Genomic DNA, 18687 nt, shown 5'->3' with positions numbered 1-18687 from the left:
AGCCAGGTAGCTGGGCAGACTTACCTCAGTCATTTCATTAACCTTGCAATAAGGAAATCTTTGCTTTATAAGTTTACAACAGTGGTTCTCAACCTTGGCTGTACTTTAGAATCACTCACCCCAGAGCAGTTTAAATCAGAGTCTCGGATGGTGGGTCCAGGCATCAGAATTTTTTAAGCTCGCCAGGTGATTCTGAGGAATACACAGGGTTTAAGAACCACTGGCTTCCATGTTCATTGCTTGTTTGCTTTTGGGGGAGGCTCTTTGAAAATAAGGCTTTATTTTTATTATATCCCCAAGGCTTATTCTCTTTCCTATTTTTTTGGTACCAAACCCCTATTACAATTATATATATATATATTTTATATTTACTTGTATAATTATCTGTCTCCTACATACATTTTAAGGACTAGCACCACGTGTAATTGGTTCATCATATACCTAGTTCATGTCGCAGTATGTAGCACATACAGTTTCCCCAAGTCCTTTTCCTTTTTCTCTCCTAGCCATGCCCACAATTTTTGGATTCCCTCTACTCTATATGGTACTTTTTCTTATATAATACATGGTTCCTTGGTCTTCCTCTTCTTTCATTAGATGAGATAAATATCATATTTGAAAAAATATAAAGCAAGATGCACCCAAACAGGCAAGGTTATTAGTGTTCTGTGTTAATACCTCTAGGGCCTGGCTTTTATGGCTGCTTAGTGGCTCTAATAAGCTGGTCACAGTAGCATCCACTTAACCCTAAGCTCCTCTGATCAGTGATCCAACTAGTCTTGAACTCTGTCTTCTCTTCCAGGGATACCCATTGCTTGGATGTCAGGTAATCAGCTTTTTACAAATATTTGTTGAAAAAATATTTTATTTTGAGAACTATATGTTAAAGAGAAATAGCCCTTGGCCTCAAGACTATAAGTCAGATATAATATTTGTAGAACTTCTATAAACCAAAAATATACTACATATTACTATAAGCATTTTGTATGGAAAACACACCATCTTCTCTCTTGTCTTATAACTGTGTATTTCTTTTAAGCATGTCAGAGAACTCCAAACTGTTTGATTTATATTCTGAAGTGCTGGATATTTTTCATAAAAGGCAAAGTGTGGATAAGAAAAAAAATGACCTTTAAAAAAAGTCACATCCTCAGTAAAACACCCATTGAAATGGAAGCAGTATTGACTCATGTTTGGCTTCTTATTAATCCATGCTTCAGTCAGCCCATTTTATTTTTTAAAAAGCTTTGAATGGTAATGTACAGGATGATTGCTGTTTCATGTCTTTGTGCCTTTAAATGTCAGTTTCTTTCCTTGCCACTCTCCTCTCTTTTTTTTTTTTTTTTTGCTTGGAAAAGTTATACATATTTTTCAATTCTTAGTATAAGGGATAATTGTATCAAATACATAGCTCTGACTTCTTTGCCCCCTATACATGCTTTTGTGGTGCTTTTATAGTTTTTCTTGCCTGCCTTCTGGTTTGTAAACATTTTGAGGACAGGGGCCTGTTTACCTTTGTATAACCAGTACATGGCAGTGGGCTTTCAGGTCTGTGGTTGTTGAGTGAATAAATAAAAGCATGCATTCTTTGTATATGTGTGTGTACATGACTTTGCATACTATACTTTAAAAGATGAGCTACTTAGTGAATTATGAATGCTTCCCAAAATAACCAGTTTATTTGTGGCTGACTATATTTTACATGTTTTATAATTTAAATACATAAATAGTTGAACAGTATAAAAGGAGAAAGGGCCACCGGTGACTGTAAGAACTTTAAAGTCAAAGCCAACTGTAGGGTCTGTTGTGGAACAGTTCTGATGCCTTAATGTTCTGTTGTAGGACTTTAGAGGTTCTGCTTGATTCCGGGACCCTATTTCCAGTATAAAAGATAGCATGTTTTAGCCACTCCTAAATGTTTGTAGTTACAGCTTCTGAAGTTTGACTAATCGAACCTCTGTGGATGATGCTTCTTTATAACAGAGGTAGTTAAACACTGCTTGTTCCTCTCTCATTGCTGTGGGGCAGAGTGAAAGTCACCCAGAGTGGGAGACAGTAGGTCCTTCTTCTGGTAAGACAGATTTCACAAAAATGTCTGAAGTGGTTGGTGCTTATGGCATTTTTTACACACACACATACACACGCATTTTCAAGTAGGTGAAAATGTTTCAAAGTGAATATCAAGGGTGGTCTTAAAGAGAAAGAAATAGCACTGCTGGGCATTGTTCACTAGGCCGCCAGCCCCTATGTTATTTTGATCAGGTGTCTTTTTAACCAAGTAATGGTATCATCTCCCCTTCTCCCCGACTGTTACCTTGCCTTACCCCACTGCCTGTTCCCCACTGAAATTTTTATATTCTCAAAATATTGGCTCCAGGGTGGCCACTTAGGTTTGCTGTATTGGAGGAGCTGAGTAAGCCTAGGGAAAAAAGTCAGTTTTCAGAGAGGAGGAACTGAGTTTGTCATAATTGGAATGCTTGAAAGAAGGAGACAAATGAAAAGAAGGAGGAAAAGAATAAAGAATAGGATGTAGGAATATAGCATGTATGATTTCCATTTTTTGACATCCTCAACCATTAAATTTCCCATTATTATCTAAGCCCTTGCTGATCAAGTTTTTAATAAGCGTATTGTTGGTTATAGTTACTTGAGAGCTCAGCTATGTTACAACAGTGGATGAAATTATGTCTCTGTTGTCATGCTGGTAATTTTTTTTATTGATTTATCACAAGGCATAATTTTAAGCATTATAGATTTTCTAATGTTTAATTCTTACTCTGATTTTTTTTTTTTGACTGCATTGGGTCTTCGTTGCTGTGCGTGGGCTTTCTCTAGTTGTGGCAAGAGGGGGCTGCTCTTCGTTGCGATGTGCGGGCTTCTTATTGCAGTGGCTTCTCGTATTGCGGAGCACGGGCTCTAGGCGCGCAGGCTTCAGAAGTTGTGGCTCGTGGCTCTAGAGCGCAGACTCAGTAGTTGTGGCGCACAGGCTTAGTTGCTCCATGACATGTGGGATCTTCCTGGACCAGGGCTCGAACCCGTGTCCCCTGCATTAGCAGGCGGATTCTTAACCACTGCGCCACCAGGGAAGTCCTCTGATAATATTTTTATTAAAGGAAATACTTCCAAGATTACTTAGTGATGAAAGATGTAGCATATGTATGTTAATTTTTTAAATTGTAATATTTAGAATGTTATTTATATAGTTGAGTTTTAAATATCTATAATGCTTATTATATGAGAATATTAGTATTTATAAATAAGGTATTTCAAAAGTAATGCATCATTATTTTAACATTTCTATTCTTATTCTTCTTTCCTTCTTTTTGTCTCTTTTTTTTTTTTTTTTAAAGAATTAATGTGCCATCTGGAAACCTCTGAAATCATGCTATAAAAGGAATTTTGGCTTTTTGGCAACCAGTCATCAGGATATGCTGTGACTGTGCACCTTATCAGAATAATGAAACTTAATTAGAAAGGTGTTTATCTCATATATGTTCCAAAACATTTTCATAATGGGGATTCTTGTATGGACATTGTGGAAATAAAAAAATTATTACTACTCTATCCCAAGGTTAAGGTGGTTAAGTTATCATCATGAGATAGTCCTTGGATCTTAAACAGAAATGTAAATCAAAACCTATGTGGCTAAATGGTTCTGAGCTATTTTTAAACACTATATCCTATTTCTTTTTTCAGTGTTAAAATGAGAATACATTTAGTTTATATGTTTTTCAGAGGGGAGAGTTGCAGTATTACCATGCAATTAGCTTGCTCTGTTCTTCTCTTCTGGAATAATGTAGTCATTGGAACTGTCAGCCAAAGGACCTTTTTTTGGAACTTTTTTTTTTAACTCTAAAAAGTAACAAGTTTTTAAAATTAACTGAGAGAAAACAGCTGAAAGCATGCATTGAAAGGGTTAAGTCGACATGAAAGAATTCATTTCCACTTTAATGACCTAGCCTTGCTGGGTTAGGACTATGGGGAACATGCTTCTGACTTGTACTCCTATTGCCAATTAACACCTCCTATAACAGGTTGCCTCAGCTAGTCATTGAAGCTCAGACAGTAGAAATAGTTTACATGCAGCTTGTTTTTCACACTAGTTGTTTAATACTCACAAAATTAAAGTATTAAAAGGTTGTTTCTTACCTTGCTGGGTTAGAGATAAACAATACAGTGATAGTTATTTGTGAATGTTTGAATTTGCTTATTTTCTGTTCAGGTTTTTTTTCCTCTTCAGGGGTTATTAACTGAGGAAACTGAAGGTGGTGGTTTGATCAGATTTTAAATTTTTTGACAGAATTTGTCGAGGGTTATGTTGCATACCATAAATTAAGAATTATTTTCTGTCAGCTTTCCAATATATGTTTAGGTTTTATTTTGTTTTTAAAAACATAGTCACCTTCATTTGTTGATAAAACTTGCTTTCTCTTTGTTGAAAAATATTTTAACAGACCTCTAAAAATAATTCTATAATGCAGGACCAAATACCTTAAAACAGCCATTATAAAAATAAATAAGTCCAGGTAATATTTTAATCCTAGAACAACTTTTTAATAAATTTTGAAATGCTTTATGTCATTTCCTAAGGTAACTTTATATTTTTGGGTTTTTTTGGAGTGTTGCAGTTCAGTGATACTACTTATTTTACGTTTCTTTTTAAGTGACACTTTGGTTCATGTTTAATCAGCAGGTACTTTAATAACATTATAAAATTGGCTAAATAATTGATACCAGTTCACACTAAGAGAAAGGTGGAGTAATATAACTAATAGTGTTAACATATTTGTTAAAAGGCCTGAGTAGGTAACACTTTGAGGCATTAGTTTTTATCCTGTTATAATGGCAAATGCCTTTTTTTTTTTAACACTTAGTCAACAAGGGCTGCCCAAGTAAAAGTCACAGCCTTTTATGCTGGATCAGATTTTAACCTTCTAAATGGGGGGGAAAACCCCACAAAAACACAAAAAAACAACTCATGTCTCATTTAATTTTACCACATTTAAAATTTGTGGACCTGGATGATAATTTCTGTTTTACTAAATGTGACAGATAAAACTCATTGTACAGAGGTAAGTTTGATGGCCTTGTGGGGTCCCTAATAGGTATTATATCACTGGTTAGGTAGATTTTCATGTATGTATAAAGGTCAGTCACACTGCTTGTGCCTATGGCTCACCTATTTTACCCTGCAGTTCTGTTAGATAGCTAACTTATACTCTTAGTCAGTTTAAAGGTATGGATTCCCCCCTACCTCATTTTAAACAAACTTATTTTAAAGAGTTAGGCACTTACTTAAGTGATTTCAAAGTTGTGCCTGTAGGATTTGAGCATTGTGGATTTATATAGCAAAAGTAATTGTTTCAGTTTCTTATTTGTATGAGGGGTATGTGCATTTTAGTTCCATGTTTTTTTACAGAAATATATAACTAAATCATATTCTAATTTTCAAATTGTTACATTCATTTAAGTTTTAAGAGTAGACTATAAAGTTGTAGAACATTCATATATTTCTTATTTTACTTATTTGTTGTCAGTGATGTGTGTGTGTGCTTTTTGTGAAATACAGACCAGTTTTCTTTAGTTTTTTATTTTATTTTTTCTTTTGCGTAATACCACTTTAGTTATAAAAGTACCTTCAGTTATTCTCATAGTTGTTTTTAAAGAACCTTGGAGTTTAAGTTACATCATGTTCAATCTTTAAAAAAAAATGACTTTCTGTACTTGTTTATTATGGTGGTTAGATAGTTGTTATAAGGTCAATAGAGTTAACTTGAATAGTTCAAACACCATGTAAGTTGGTAGTTTTAGAGTTATGCTGTTGATTAAACATCAGAAACATTTTCTTCATTGTTTATTTTTTAGAATAATAACAGCCTAAGCCAATTTTTGAAATTCAAAAAATATTTGGGCCCAGGTTTTCATTTGATTTATATCACTGTATAGTTTTTTACTTTAGTTTACCCAGCATTTAGCTTAGTTTCTTTTTTCTTTAGTTTCTTAAACATAATAAATTCTCAATAAATGAAAGGTATTTGAAAGTAATTCAAATTCTGTACATTTATTCAAATTTTTTTCATCCTGTGAATGGAACACATGTAATTTGTCATTGTAAGTGATCACCATATGTCCATTTTAGTTGAATGTAAACATAGACTAACAGTAGTTGATTTAAATCTAACATTAAAGTTTGTATCACTTTCTACTTGTGAAATCTTTTGTTTCTCATTAAAGTCATAGGATTATAAATATGAGACATGAGGGCAGGGGTAAAGGGACGTGGAAACTTTCTGTGGGTGAGGAATAAAAACCATCCTATATCTCTTTTCCTGGGTGGCACCTCCCAATCCTGGAAGTCCCTTTCTGTGCCCATTACCATTTCATTACCCTGACTGCTCCTACTCTGTACATTTCTCCTCCTTGAATCCCCTGACTCACACGTGTTTTTTCTTAAGTTATTTAACATTTGATATAGAGCTATACCTCGATATCTTTATTTGCCTAGGGTATAGCCATCTTGCACCTCAAGTATCTTGAAAATTCTTACTTGATATCTCTGCTTCTGTAATGAACTAGTGTCCTACTTTTGTTGTTGTGCATATTTACTCAGTTCTTTAAAATACATTAAAGTGATACTCAAATAATTTGGTGTGCTGACATATGTACAACCATGATTTAATTGTTTGAATAAGGTGATATGTTTGTGAACTGTGCTTGCCTTATTATTTTTCTATCATTTGTATGCTGTGATTAAAAAAAAAAAGCCCCAAATGTTGTGTAACTTGTTTCCTACAGTATATTTTAATAAAAAGGCATATTTTTGTTTTCACAGTAGTGTACATACTATGTTATAAGTAAATTCAGTAGTGCCTTTTGGTCAGCCAAGCCCCCTGTGCCCATCTAGACTTCAGAAAATAAAGAGAGGCCCAGAAGTGTTCCCCGTTCTTAGTGGGCATACTAACTGCTTTTAGGTAGGAAGAGCATCCCAAGACTTATTTCCATTTTCTTTAGTAGGAAATGGCTCCAGGTGGAAGAGGATTCTAAAATTGTAAACAATGGGAAGGAACTAAGCTTCCAGAATAAAAGTATATTTGGGCATATGAAAAAGAGATGGTATGCTGTAGTGGAAAGGCCACATGGCTAGAAGTCAGAGACTGCATTTCAGTCGAGATGATCTGTGCCAATGTGTGTTTTGTCTGCCTTTCCATTTACATTATAAGCTTCTTGAAGCCTTCATTTAACCATACAGCTGTAGTACTAGGCACATGGTAAATACTTAAATATTATTTGGAGCCTGGGCTTGATCTCTGCCTCACATTTGAAAAATGATAAATTTTTTCAGAGCCTGAAAAAGAAAGTCCAGATTTTCTCTGAGAAGACCATGTGGACCATGGAATGAATTGGAAAACTTCAGGTTAAACAAAGACAAACATTTTTTCCACTCCAGAATTTTTCTTAGAGCCTCTAATATTCTAACATACAACATAAATTTGGGGGGTAGGGTGGATATTCATTATATCCCAAACTTACTTAACTAGGAGTGAACTCTATGGATGGTATTTTCTTGAAACTCTTTCCCCAAAAATGAGTATTTTAAAAATCTCTGTCACACTGCAGAATAACAAAGAATTGATAAAACTTGGTGATATATTGACTATAAGGACTGAAGGAGAGTAAATGAAAATTTTGCCTAGGTTTCTAGTTTGAGACTCAAGATAATTATAAGTTGGGAAGGTTAGTTTGTAGAGAAACATGGTGAGTTTGATTTTTGAAGATGTTTAATTTGAGATGTCTCCCTTAGGAAATAATATGATGATTGGTAGTATTACTAAGTGAGGAGGGAACCCTTAAAAAAAAATCATCTGATTTAATTAGTCATCAAATATTTGAACCCCTCTGTAACATTTACCCCAATATGAACCACTTATGTTTGCATAACTCCAGTTACAGGGGACTCATTAACTGGAGCTCTTCTTTAGATGGCTTGGACCAATACAAGATTTTTCTTATATTGAAGCCAAATTCAATCTCCCCATAGCTTCATTCCATTAGTCCATAGTTCTACAAATTATATAGTCTAAATCAGTGGTTCTCAAATTTTAGCAAGCATCAGAATCACCTGGAGGGCTTTCTAAAAACCAAGATTTCTGGACTCTGCCCCCAGAATTTCTGATTCAGTAGGAATGTGTGTTTATAACAAATTCCCAGGTGGTGCTGGTGCATCTGGTTTAGGGACTGCACTTTGAGAGCTATTAGTCTGAACTTTGTCTGACAGCTTTTCATATATTTGAAGACAGTTGTTTTGTATCTTGTCTTTTCCAAGCTTTATTAAGTTCTTTGGAATATTTCCTATATATCATGACTTTAAGTCACTTTTCCGTACTTGGTAGCTCAGGTTCTGAGAGTGAAGAACTCTGGAGTAGAATCCTTTACATACAGTCAGGAGCCAACCATAAAAAGACCTCATGGTTCAGTGCTCTAAAATACTTTGCACTGGTAAATGTTGAAACTTGTGTGGTGTCTTATAGGTTAGTTCCTAATTTACCTCTGTTTGTTATCATGGCCTTCAGGATGGGAGAGGAATCTGCCTCCATGTGAATGTACTTCACAGCCATACTCCTTTTTATTAGCTTTCTTTTTAAATTAAGGGAAGTTTCCTTCAATATTGTAAGTTAAAAATATTCAATATAACAGCAGGCTAGGGTACTTTTTTTTTTTTTTTTTGCGGTACGTGGGCCTCTCACTGTTGTGTCCTCTCCCATTGCGGAGCACAGGCTCCGGACACACAGGCTCAGCGGCCATGGCTCACGGGCCCAGTCGCTCTGCGGCATGTGGGATTCTCCCAGACCAGGGCACGAACCCGTGTCGCCTGCATCGGCAGGTGGACTCTCAACCACTGCGCCACTAGGGAAGCCCAAGCTAGGGTACTTTTAACTTAAGGTAATATTGCTGATTAAGATGGCTAGAGTCATCTGAGATCTCAGAGAAAGGAGCTTTCAACAATATTTTTAAATTACTGGTTGTTATTTGTTCTTAGGTTTATCTGCATTATTAAAAGAAGTATCATGAATATTCTGGTTCAAGCAAACATCACTGTTTATTTACTTAAATAATTTCTAGGAGTGCAAAAGCGGGTTAAAAAGTTTGTACAGTTGTAATGCTCTTGATATACATTGCTCAGTTGCTTTTCTGATAGTTTGTACTAATTCACGTTTCCACCAGTAGTGCTGAGAGTGTCTCTTTTATCACACCCGCTCCAAAATTGGGCATTGTAAAGCTTGTTTGATAGGAAAACAACAGCAACAACAATGTCTTAATGTGTTAATTGGCATTTCTTAATTAAAGGAGGTCAACTAGTGAGGTTGAATATTTTTCATATTTATTTCATTATTTCTTATGTAATTAGTTGCTTTATATTCTTTGCCCATGTTTCCATTAAGATTTTAGTATTTCGTTAACTTGGGTATTGACTTTTTGTCATAAATGGGGCAACTATTTTTTCAGGTTTTTTTTTTTTTTCCTTTTAACTTTTTTAGTACAGGTATACCTCATTTTATTGAGCTTCACTTTATTGTGCTTTGCAGATAATTGTGTTTTACAAATTGAAGGTTTGTGGCAACCCTGCATCCAGCAAATCTGTTGGTGCCATTTTTCTAACAGCATTTGCTCACTTCTTGTCTCTGTGTCATGTTTTGGTAATTCTCAATATTTCAAACCCTCCACCAGCAAAAAATTATGACTCACTGAAGGCTCAGATGATGGTTAGCATTTTTTTTAGCACTAAAGTATTTTTAAATTAAGGTATGTACATTGTTTTTTTAAACATAATGCTATTGCACAGTTAGTAGACAACAGTATAGTGTAAACATAACTTTTATATGCACTGAGAAACCAAAAAATTCACGTGACTTTCATTATTGTAATATTCACTATATTGGAGCGGTCTGGAATTGAACTCATAGTATCTCCAAGGTATGCCTGTATTCAGAAATTTTAGATTATATTGTCAGTTTTATATATTTTTTTTGTTCAGTTGGGTTTGTAACTAGAATGTATTTCCTCGCCCAGGTCAAATTTATTTATTTATTTAGTTAGTTATACTGAAATATTATCCATTAGTAAACAGTAACTTTCCATACTCCCCTCCATGCAGCCCCTAGCAGCCATCATTATATTTTTCTGTCTTTATGATTTTTGTTTGTTTTGTTTTTTTTGCGGTACACGGGCCTCTCACTGCTGTAGCCTCTCCCGCCGCGGAGCACAGGCTCCGGATGTGCAGGCCCAGTGGCCACGGCCCATGGGCCCAGCCACTCCATGGCATGTGGGATCCTCCTGGACCGGGGCATGAACCCGCGTCCCCTGCATCGGCAGGCGGATTCTCAACCACTGCGCCACCAGGGAAGCCCAGTATTGTCTTTTTTGATTGGCTATTTGACTTAGCATAGTGTCCTCAAGGTTCATCCATGTTGTAGCATATTGCAGAATTTCCTTCCTTTTTAAGACTGAATAATATTCCATTGTGTATGTGTATACCACATTTTGCTTATCCATTCATCCATTGGTGGACACTTGGGTTGCTTCTACTTTTTAGCTCTTGTGAGTAACGTTGCTGTGAACATTGGTGTACAGACATCTCTTTGAGAACCTGCTTTCATTTCGGGGGGTTATATACCCAGAAGTTGAATTGCCAGATCTTACAGTATTCAATTTTTAACTTTTTGAGAAACCACCATACTGTTTTTCACAGTGGCGGTACCATTTTATATTCCCACCGGCAGTGCATGAGGTTTTCCATTTCTTCACATCCTTGCCAATACTTGTTTTCTGTTTTGTTTTGTTTTTTATTAGTAGCCATACTAATAGGTGTAAGGTGGTATCTCCTTGTAGTTTTGATTTGCATATCTCTAATGATTAGTGATGTTGAGCATCTTTTCATGTGCTTACTGCCCATTTATATATCTTCTTTGGAGAAACGTCTATTCAAATCCTTTGCCCATTTTTAAATCAGGTTTTTGGTTGTTTTAGGAGTTTGCTATGTATTTTGGATATATAATTTGCAAATATTGTCTTGGCACCCTTGACACTCTTATTAAAAAATCATTTGACCCATATATGCAAGGGTTTAATTCTGAGCTCTCTGTTCAGTTCCATTGGTCTATGTGCCTGTTTTTATGCCAATACCACATTGTTTTGATTACTGTAGCTTTGTAGTAATTTTGAAATCAGGAAGTCTGAGTCCTCCAGTTTTGTTCTTTTTCAAGATTGTTTGGCTGTTCAGGGTCCCTTGAGATTCCATATGAATTTTAGGATGGGTTTTCTATTTTTGCAAAAGTTGTCATTGAAATTTTGACAGAGATTGCTTTGAATCCGTAGATCACTTTGAGTAGTTTTGACATTTGAACAATATTAAGTCTTCCAGTCCATGAACATGAGATGTGTTTCCATTTATTTATGTCTTCTTTAATTTCTTGCAGCATTATTTTGTGGTTTTCATTGTATAAGACTTTCATCTTCTTGGTTAATTCCAAGTATTTTATTCTTTTTGATGCTATTGTAAATGAAATTATTTTTGTAATATTTCAGATTGTTCATTATTTGTATGTAGAATTGCATGGTTTTTTGAATGTTGTCTTTGTATCCTGCTACTTTACTGAATTCACTTATTAGATCTAATGTCCTTTTTGTGGATTCTTTAGGCTTTTCTTTTTTTTTTTTTGCGGTACGCAGGCCTCTCACTGTTGTGGCCTCTCCCGTTGCGGAGCACAGGCTCCAGACACGCAGGCTCAGTGGCCATGGCTCACGGGCCCAGCCGCTCCGCAGCATGTGGGATCTTCCCGGACTGGGGCACGAACCTGTGTCCCCTGCATCGGCAGGCGGACTCTCAACCACTGCGCCACCAGGGAAGCCCTAGGCTTTTCTTTGTATAAGATCATATCATCTGCAAACAGAGAAATTTTCCTTTCTAACTTGAGTGCCTTTTATTTCTCTTTCTTGCCTAATTGCTCTGGCTAGAACTTCCGGTACTATCTTGGATAGATGTGGTGAAAGCAGGCATCCTTGCCTTGTTCCCCATCTTAGAGGAAATGCTTTCAGTCTTTCACCAACATGGGACATTATGTTCACTGTGGATGTTTCATCTATGGCTTTTATTATGTTGAGGTAGTTTTCTTCTATACCTAGTTTGTTGAGTGTTTTTTTCATGAAAGAGTGTTGAATTTTGTCAAATGCTTCTTCTGCATCAATTGAGATGATCATGTGGGGTTTTTTTTCCCCCTTCATTCTGTTGATGTGGTGTATTACATTGGCCAGTTTTTGTTTGTTGAACCATCCTTGCATTGCAAGTTTTAATCCCACTCAGTCATGTGTATAGATAGTCCTTTGAATATGCTGCTGAGTTCTGTTTGTTAGTATTTTGTAAGGATTTTAGCATCGATGTTCATAAGAGATACTGGTCTGTCTGTAGTTTTCTTTTCTTGTAGTGTCTTTGGTTTGGGTATCAGGGTAATGCTGGCTGGCCTCATAGAATGAATTAGGAGGTGTTCCCTTCACCAATATTTTTTTCATGGTTTTGGTTATGATTTGATTTTTTTTTAATGTAAATCATTGATCTATCTGGGTAGTGATAATGTGACATGGAGAAACAAATTTAGTTTTAAATGTTTTCCATACTGAACAGTTAGAAAAGATAAAGTAGAATATGTTCGATTCTATGGTAATAACTTTGAATCTAAATGAAATGAAACTTTCTGGAACAATATAATATTCCATCTAGTTTCAAGACAGGTAACCTGAATTTATTAAAACCACTGCAGATGTTATAAAAATTAGCTCCAAAATCAGCGTCAGAGCCAAATGTTTCATTAGTGAACTTGTCCAAATTTAAATCTGAAGACATAGATAATTTAGTATATATACATTGTATTACAACATAGAAAATGGGAAGTTGTAAAACTTTCCAATTCATTTTATACATCTAGCATAATGATATCAAAACCTGACAAATTTAACAGAAAAAAAGAAAATGTCAGGTCAGTCTCACTCATAATAATATATATAGTAATATAAATAAAAATTATGTATAAATACATTTTAAATTTTAGTATAAAAATAGTAAATTAAACTTGAACAATTTATCCTGGAAAGGTGGTTTAATACTAGGAAATCTATTAATGTAACACATCACTGAAGAAAGGCAAGGTAAGTAAAATATAGTGGCCATTGTGGCTTCTTTTGCAAAAAGAAATAGCTATGTCACTGACAAATCTCACCAATCCTTTTGTTTTGTTTTAATTCTTATTTGTAAGCAGCATATACATGAATTTCCATTTTAAACCCATTATAGAAGGCCTTTAACAGGGGACTTTACCTCATTTATACCTCATTTATATTTTTTCATTTCATTTTCATTTCATATTTTTTATTGTCAGTGTTGTGTTAGCTTTTTCTTCTTCAGAGATTTGGTAAGGTGTATATTCAGTTTTAATGTTTATTGTGGTTACTTTAAATTTGTTCAAAAGACTCTCAAATCCATATTTCTGTAATAGTCTAAGTCAACACTTAAACAGATCTCTTTTTTCCCCTCCTATATGTCAAACAGAGAGTTTTGTATACTTCATTTCTCTCCATTGCCCTATATAGTTATTGGGTGAGATCTGTGGTTTTGAACCCTGGTTATTTGTGTTATTTAGCTCTCTCTGTTTTTAACTGCTTTCAGTGGTCTTAACAAATTGTTTTGTATAATGGCTTTTCCATTTTTAATTTTCTATTTTTCATTTGTGGGGTCTCAACTGGATCATTTATTCAAAAAGTTCTTTGAAGGAAGATACATGGAATCATATTTTCTGAGCCCTTGTGTATATAGTAATATATTTGTGGGCCTTCAGACATTTTTTTTTTCATAGAGTGTAATGTTTTTGACTCCAGAGGGTATCTCTCTTAAAAGTCTGAAACTTTGTTTCATTGTTTTCTGCCATTTAATGTTGCAAAGAAATTCAGAGTCAGCTGAGGTGCATTTTTTTCTTCAGGTTATGTAGCTTTTCTATTTGTATGGTTTTAGAAATTTTGCTTTATTCATGTAGTTAAGATTTACCTAAGACTTTACAATGTATATTGTATATACAATGTATATACAAAGTATATAACACTTTTCTTCATTGATTATTGCCTGACATTTAGTGATGCAAAAGTTGAATTGTTTTTCATTCAAGAAAGTTTTCTTCAGCTTTGTCTTATTGATGCTTTCCATTTCTTATTTTATTCTTAGGATCAACTGTATTTCTTAGCTTACATCTCCTTCCTTTCTCCTCTAGTATTATATTTTTAATAGTTTTCATCTGTAACTTTTTTACTCTACATTCTAAGACATCTTCAAAAGTTTATGTTCTGTATCACTGAATTAAACTTGTCATAGTGTTATTTTTACCCTTGTTTACTCCAGTGTAACTTTAATTCTTAACTGTTTTTCATCTTTTCATCTTGGTCTATCCTCCAGTGTTCTATTTCAAAGATAAGAAATCGTCTTGTATTCTGCTGGTGCCAAATAGTTTTCCAGAATTTTGTATATGATTCCTATTTTTAAATGACTTTCCTCTCTTTGAATTATCTGAATGCTATTCCTCAGGAGTGTTTGCTGAAAGGCAATGTATGTAAATTGTACATTGCTCCACAGTTTTCTCAACTCAGGTCATCTTTGATCTACAGCTGTACTGGCTCTTACATAACTGTTTTAGCTCAGTTTCCAGGATATTTAATGGGGTTTTCTTCATTGCCTGGTTGTGTGCTATTCTGAACAGGTGAGCATGATGATAGAAAAATGATAGCATCTGCTCCAGAGATCCTTAACACATGTTCCATAGACGGTGTTTTACATGGGTTACTTTTTTTTTTTCTTTAGGTTGCAGTTCACTGCTACAAACCCTTCTCTACTTCTTGTCAAGTTGTTTTCTGGGAAATTTATTCTAACTAGATCAAGAAACAGTAGTAATAGAGTGAGAAGGGTAACAGGAAATATCACTGGCTGCTGTCTCAAGAAACAACAATAGAGAAGCCAGCTACATGGTTTTCTGTTAGTATGTTTCTGAACCAGAAGAACATAGTGAGAGAGGAGCTAGCGATCTTTGTACTTGCTTGCATATGGCTTGTTCTCTCTCCCAGGGTAACTGGTGGGTATTTTCCCTTCCTGTTCCATTGGCTTGCACTACCTTAACTTGTTCATTCTTTTTTTCCAACCAATACCTAGTGAGTTCTGTGTGCCAGGCACTTTGCTAGGTACTAGATATATATAATGCTGAACAAAACAGTGTTTCTTCTTTCATTGATGGCAGAAATAGTTTTTGAACTTTGTCAGTAACACATTTTGGCAGAAATAGTTTTTGAACTTTGTCAGTAATGCATTTTGGTGATGATGTGATGTTTTATTTCCCTATTCTTTTTTTTTCTTAATAAGTATTTCCTGGCACATTGAGAAAGGCTGTATTAATAACTCTAGCCTAGATATCAGTTTTAACTTTTGTCATGGGCATTTTTTAAGTTGTTCTGAATTAGGAAATAACTTTTACGAATACAGTGTTCATTATCCTGACCTTAGGGTATTATTTCCCCAAAAACATCTTGTGACAACTAATTTACTATTTCTTCTCTTTTTTCTTAAACTTTTTAAACTTTCTTAATTAGATGAATAAAATTGTCATATCAACAAAATTATCTTGTTTTATGTGGTGACCTCAACAAATGTTTTGGCATGATAGCACTTTAGCTTACCTTAGAATTTTCATATCTATTTGAAAGGCAAGCAGCAAAGCTGCATTAGGTGATAACAATGAAGAATTCGTTCCTTTTTAAATTTGTTATCTGACATGTATTTTTAAACATAAAATTTGAAGGATTGAAGGATTTTATTTTTCTCACCACTTTGTATATAAGGAAATAGAGGTAGTTTTTGTATGTGATGCTTATATTTAGAGAAAACTTATTCTAGAACTTTTCATACTCAGTGCTTCCAGTAAGTATTATGAGCTTTTAAACAAAACAAAACATCACAGAATTTGGCATATAAATAGACAAGAAGCACAAAGTACACACAGACCTATAAGTGTGAAATGTAATGAGTAAAGCAACTTTTTAATTTTAGTAATAAGCAAATCCATGAAAGCAAGATAGAATATTGACTTACAATTTAGATAGCTAACGTGTTCATTATGTAATTGTAATAGAGTTATTGTTGAGGAAAGGGAACTTTAAGCAAAACAGGACCTGGCAATTAAAAGTCACATCTCTCGGGCTTCCCTGGTGGTGCAGTGGCTGAGAGTCCGCCTGCAGATGCAGCGGACGCGGATTTGTCCCCCGGTCCGGGAGGATCCCGCGTGCCGCGGAGCTGCTGGGCCCGTGAGCCATGGCCGCTGAGCCTGCAGCGTCCGGAGCCTGTGCTCCGCAATGGGAGAGGCCACAGCAGTGAGAGGCCCGCGTACCGAAAAAAAAAAAAAAAGTCACATCTCATTTTAGTTTCCCAGGACTGCTCAGTATTAAAAAACAAGAAGCTTTCCATGTGCACTGATTGGGGCAGAATTAAATTTATAAGATTGTAGTCATCTTGAGGGTAAGGACTATATCTAAATTACTTCGTGTGGCAGAATGTTACACTAAATAGTGGTTTGGTGATTTTGATGAAGAAGATAGAATCCTTAGGGGGAAACATAGTATCTTCTTAGGCTGTAATAAGATTAATAGTAATATTTGTTTTAAAGGTAGTTGTCAGGATTTGGAAGTATTTTCATTTTAGCTGTACCAGTCTCAACCAGTTTGTTCACATCTGGGGCAGTTGTGTTAAATTTGATGTTGTATAGGGGAGGGGAACAACTTCATCAGGTGAAGTGAAGAGCATGTTGTTCACAGCTCTTTCACCTAGGGATTAGAAGTCTTCTCCGCCCCTCACCCGCCCCCCCCCCCATACCTAAGTTTCTGCAGAGATCCCATAGCCCTAATCTACATGCTGTCTTTAGCTGAAAATCAGGCTCAGAGAATTTACTGTTCGTGTTGGTCCTTCAGTTAATCAGTTTACATTCACGTTGGGGTAAGAAACATAGCTAATTGGTGCATTATAGTTATTTTGTAGTGGAGGTAAATTAGCATCGCTGAAAGATTCAAGCATTCTGTCCATTGGACACTTACCTGAGTACTAAGTTTGATGTTTTCTACAGGTTTGATATTTACAAGCTTGTTTTGATTGTGTTGTAGCTGAATAGTTACCATGTTTCCCCTAAACTCTTTTAAAACAATCATGTTTAAATAACTTGTAACTTTAATTTTAAACTCATAAGTTCTTTGTATTTATAATGATTTGTATGCTTGTTTCTAGGGCCCACCTACAGATGCTCCTGCAGTGGACACAGCAGAACAAGTCTATATCTCTTCCCTGGCACTGTTAAAAGTAAGTGTTGAATGGAGTTACTTGCTTCAGAGAGTTCAGCTGCTTTCTCTCTTTTACTTCGGAATATTTTTCACGTTAACCCTCTCACACATAAGCTGTTGTTTTAGGTGCATGTATAAAATAGAGTGTTTTATTTCCACTGAAACACAATTAAGTTATTAATTTTAAAAAGGGGGGTGGGTCCAAAGATCTCAAAGCTTTGTGTCTATATATCTTCCTCTTTACAGATGTTAAAACATGGTCGTGCTGGGGTTCCAATGGAAGTTATGGGTCTGATGCTTGGAGAATTTGTTGATGATTACACTGTCAGAGTGATTGACGTGTTTGCTATGCCACAGTCAGGAACAGTGAGTACTTTTTTGGTTGCCTGATGCAAGTAAACGTGTTTCTTTTCTCTTTTCTTTTCCTGTGTAAAATAACTCTCATCATATTGTAATTTTCTCTTTCTGATAGAAAAATTGATTATAAGATTAATGATAGAAATTTTTAGACTGTATTGAATCAAATCATTGATCTTTTAAATGCATTATGAATTCCCTGTAGATCCACAAATTGAGTGATGCTAACATTTAATCCCTTTACTTGTTCTTTTAGCTTTAACTAGCACAGTGTACTGGATTTATAAGTTAGTTACCTTAAAATAGTAGGATACTAGTTTGATTAGTTTGAACACTTGGTTCAAAAGATTTCAGAGACACTCTTTTTTTACGCGGGCCTCCCACTGTTGTGGCCTCTCCCGTTGCGGAGCACAGGCTCCGGACGCGCAGGCTCAGCGGCCATGGCTCACGGGCCCAGCCGCTCTGTGGCATGTGGGATCTTCCTGGACCGGGGCATGAACCGGCGTCCCCTGCGTCGGCAGGCGGACTCTCAACCACTGCGCCACCAGGGAAGCCCCCAGAGACACTCTTAATTAGAGTTTCAACTCACCTACATTATCTAGTCCTCATGTTTTGTTTTTATTGTTTTGAAATATCACCCTTTTTAAAATGTTCTGTGTATGGTGATAAATGACTCTTAAGCTTTTCCTATTCAAAATGTTAAGTTTAAAAAAAAAACAGAAAACCATGACAAACTTTAGTTCTTTTTGCCTTTTTCGCATGGTAATTTGTTAATAGACGAACCATACTGCATACACATTTTGAAAGTCCTCTACTTTAATGCATTTAGAATGCATTGTTCTTTGTGGGAGTTTTTTGTTTTGTTTTGCTGTTTTGTTTAATGCATTGGGCTTGTAGATAGGTGTGTATTTAGATTTTTTTTTA

General features: G+C 35.4%; 1 protein-coding gene across 1 annotated transcript in view; it reads left to right on the top strand.

Annotated features, from left to right (window-relative positions):
* The window catches only part of PSMD14 (proteasome 26S subunit, non-ATPase 14), a 93039-nt gene that overhangs the window by 34827 nt on the left and 39525 nt on the right, over positions 1 to 18687 (top strand). Inside the window, exons 4-5 of the mRNA XM_027130022.1 lie at positions 17354 to 17425; positions 17653 to 17772. Coding sequence (XP_026985823.1) covers positions 17354 to 17425; positions 17653 to 17772 — 192 coding nt within the window. The remainder of the gene's footprint in view (positions 1 to 17353; positions 17426 to 17652; positions 17773 to 18687) is intronic.

The sequence above is a fragment of the Aethalodelphis obliquidens genome, unplaced genomic scaffold (genome assembly GCF_003676395.1).
Source record: "Aethalodelphis obliquidens isolate GAN/ISIS:26980383/991018 unplaced genomic scaffold, ASM367639v1 scaffold2, whole genome shotgun sequence".
Lineage (NCBI taxonomy): Eukaryota > Metazoa > Chordata > Mammalia > Artiodactyla > Delphinidae > Aethalodelphis > Aethalodelphis obliquidens.
The sequence above is the reverse complement of the archived record's forward strand: the minus strand, read 5'-3'. Positions and strand labels throughout refer to the sequence as shown.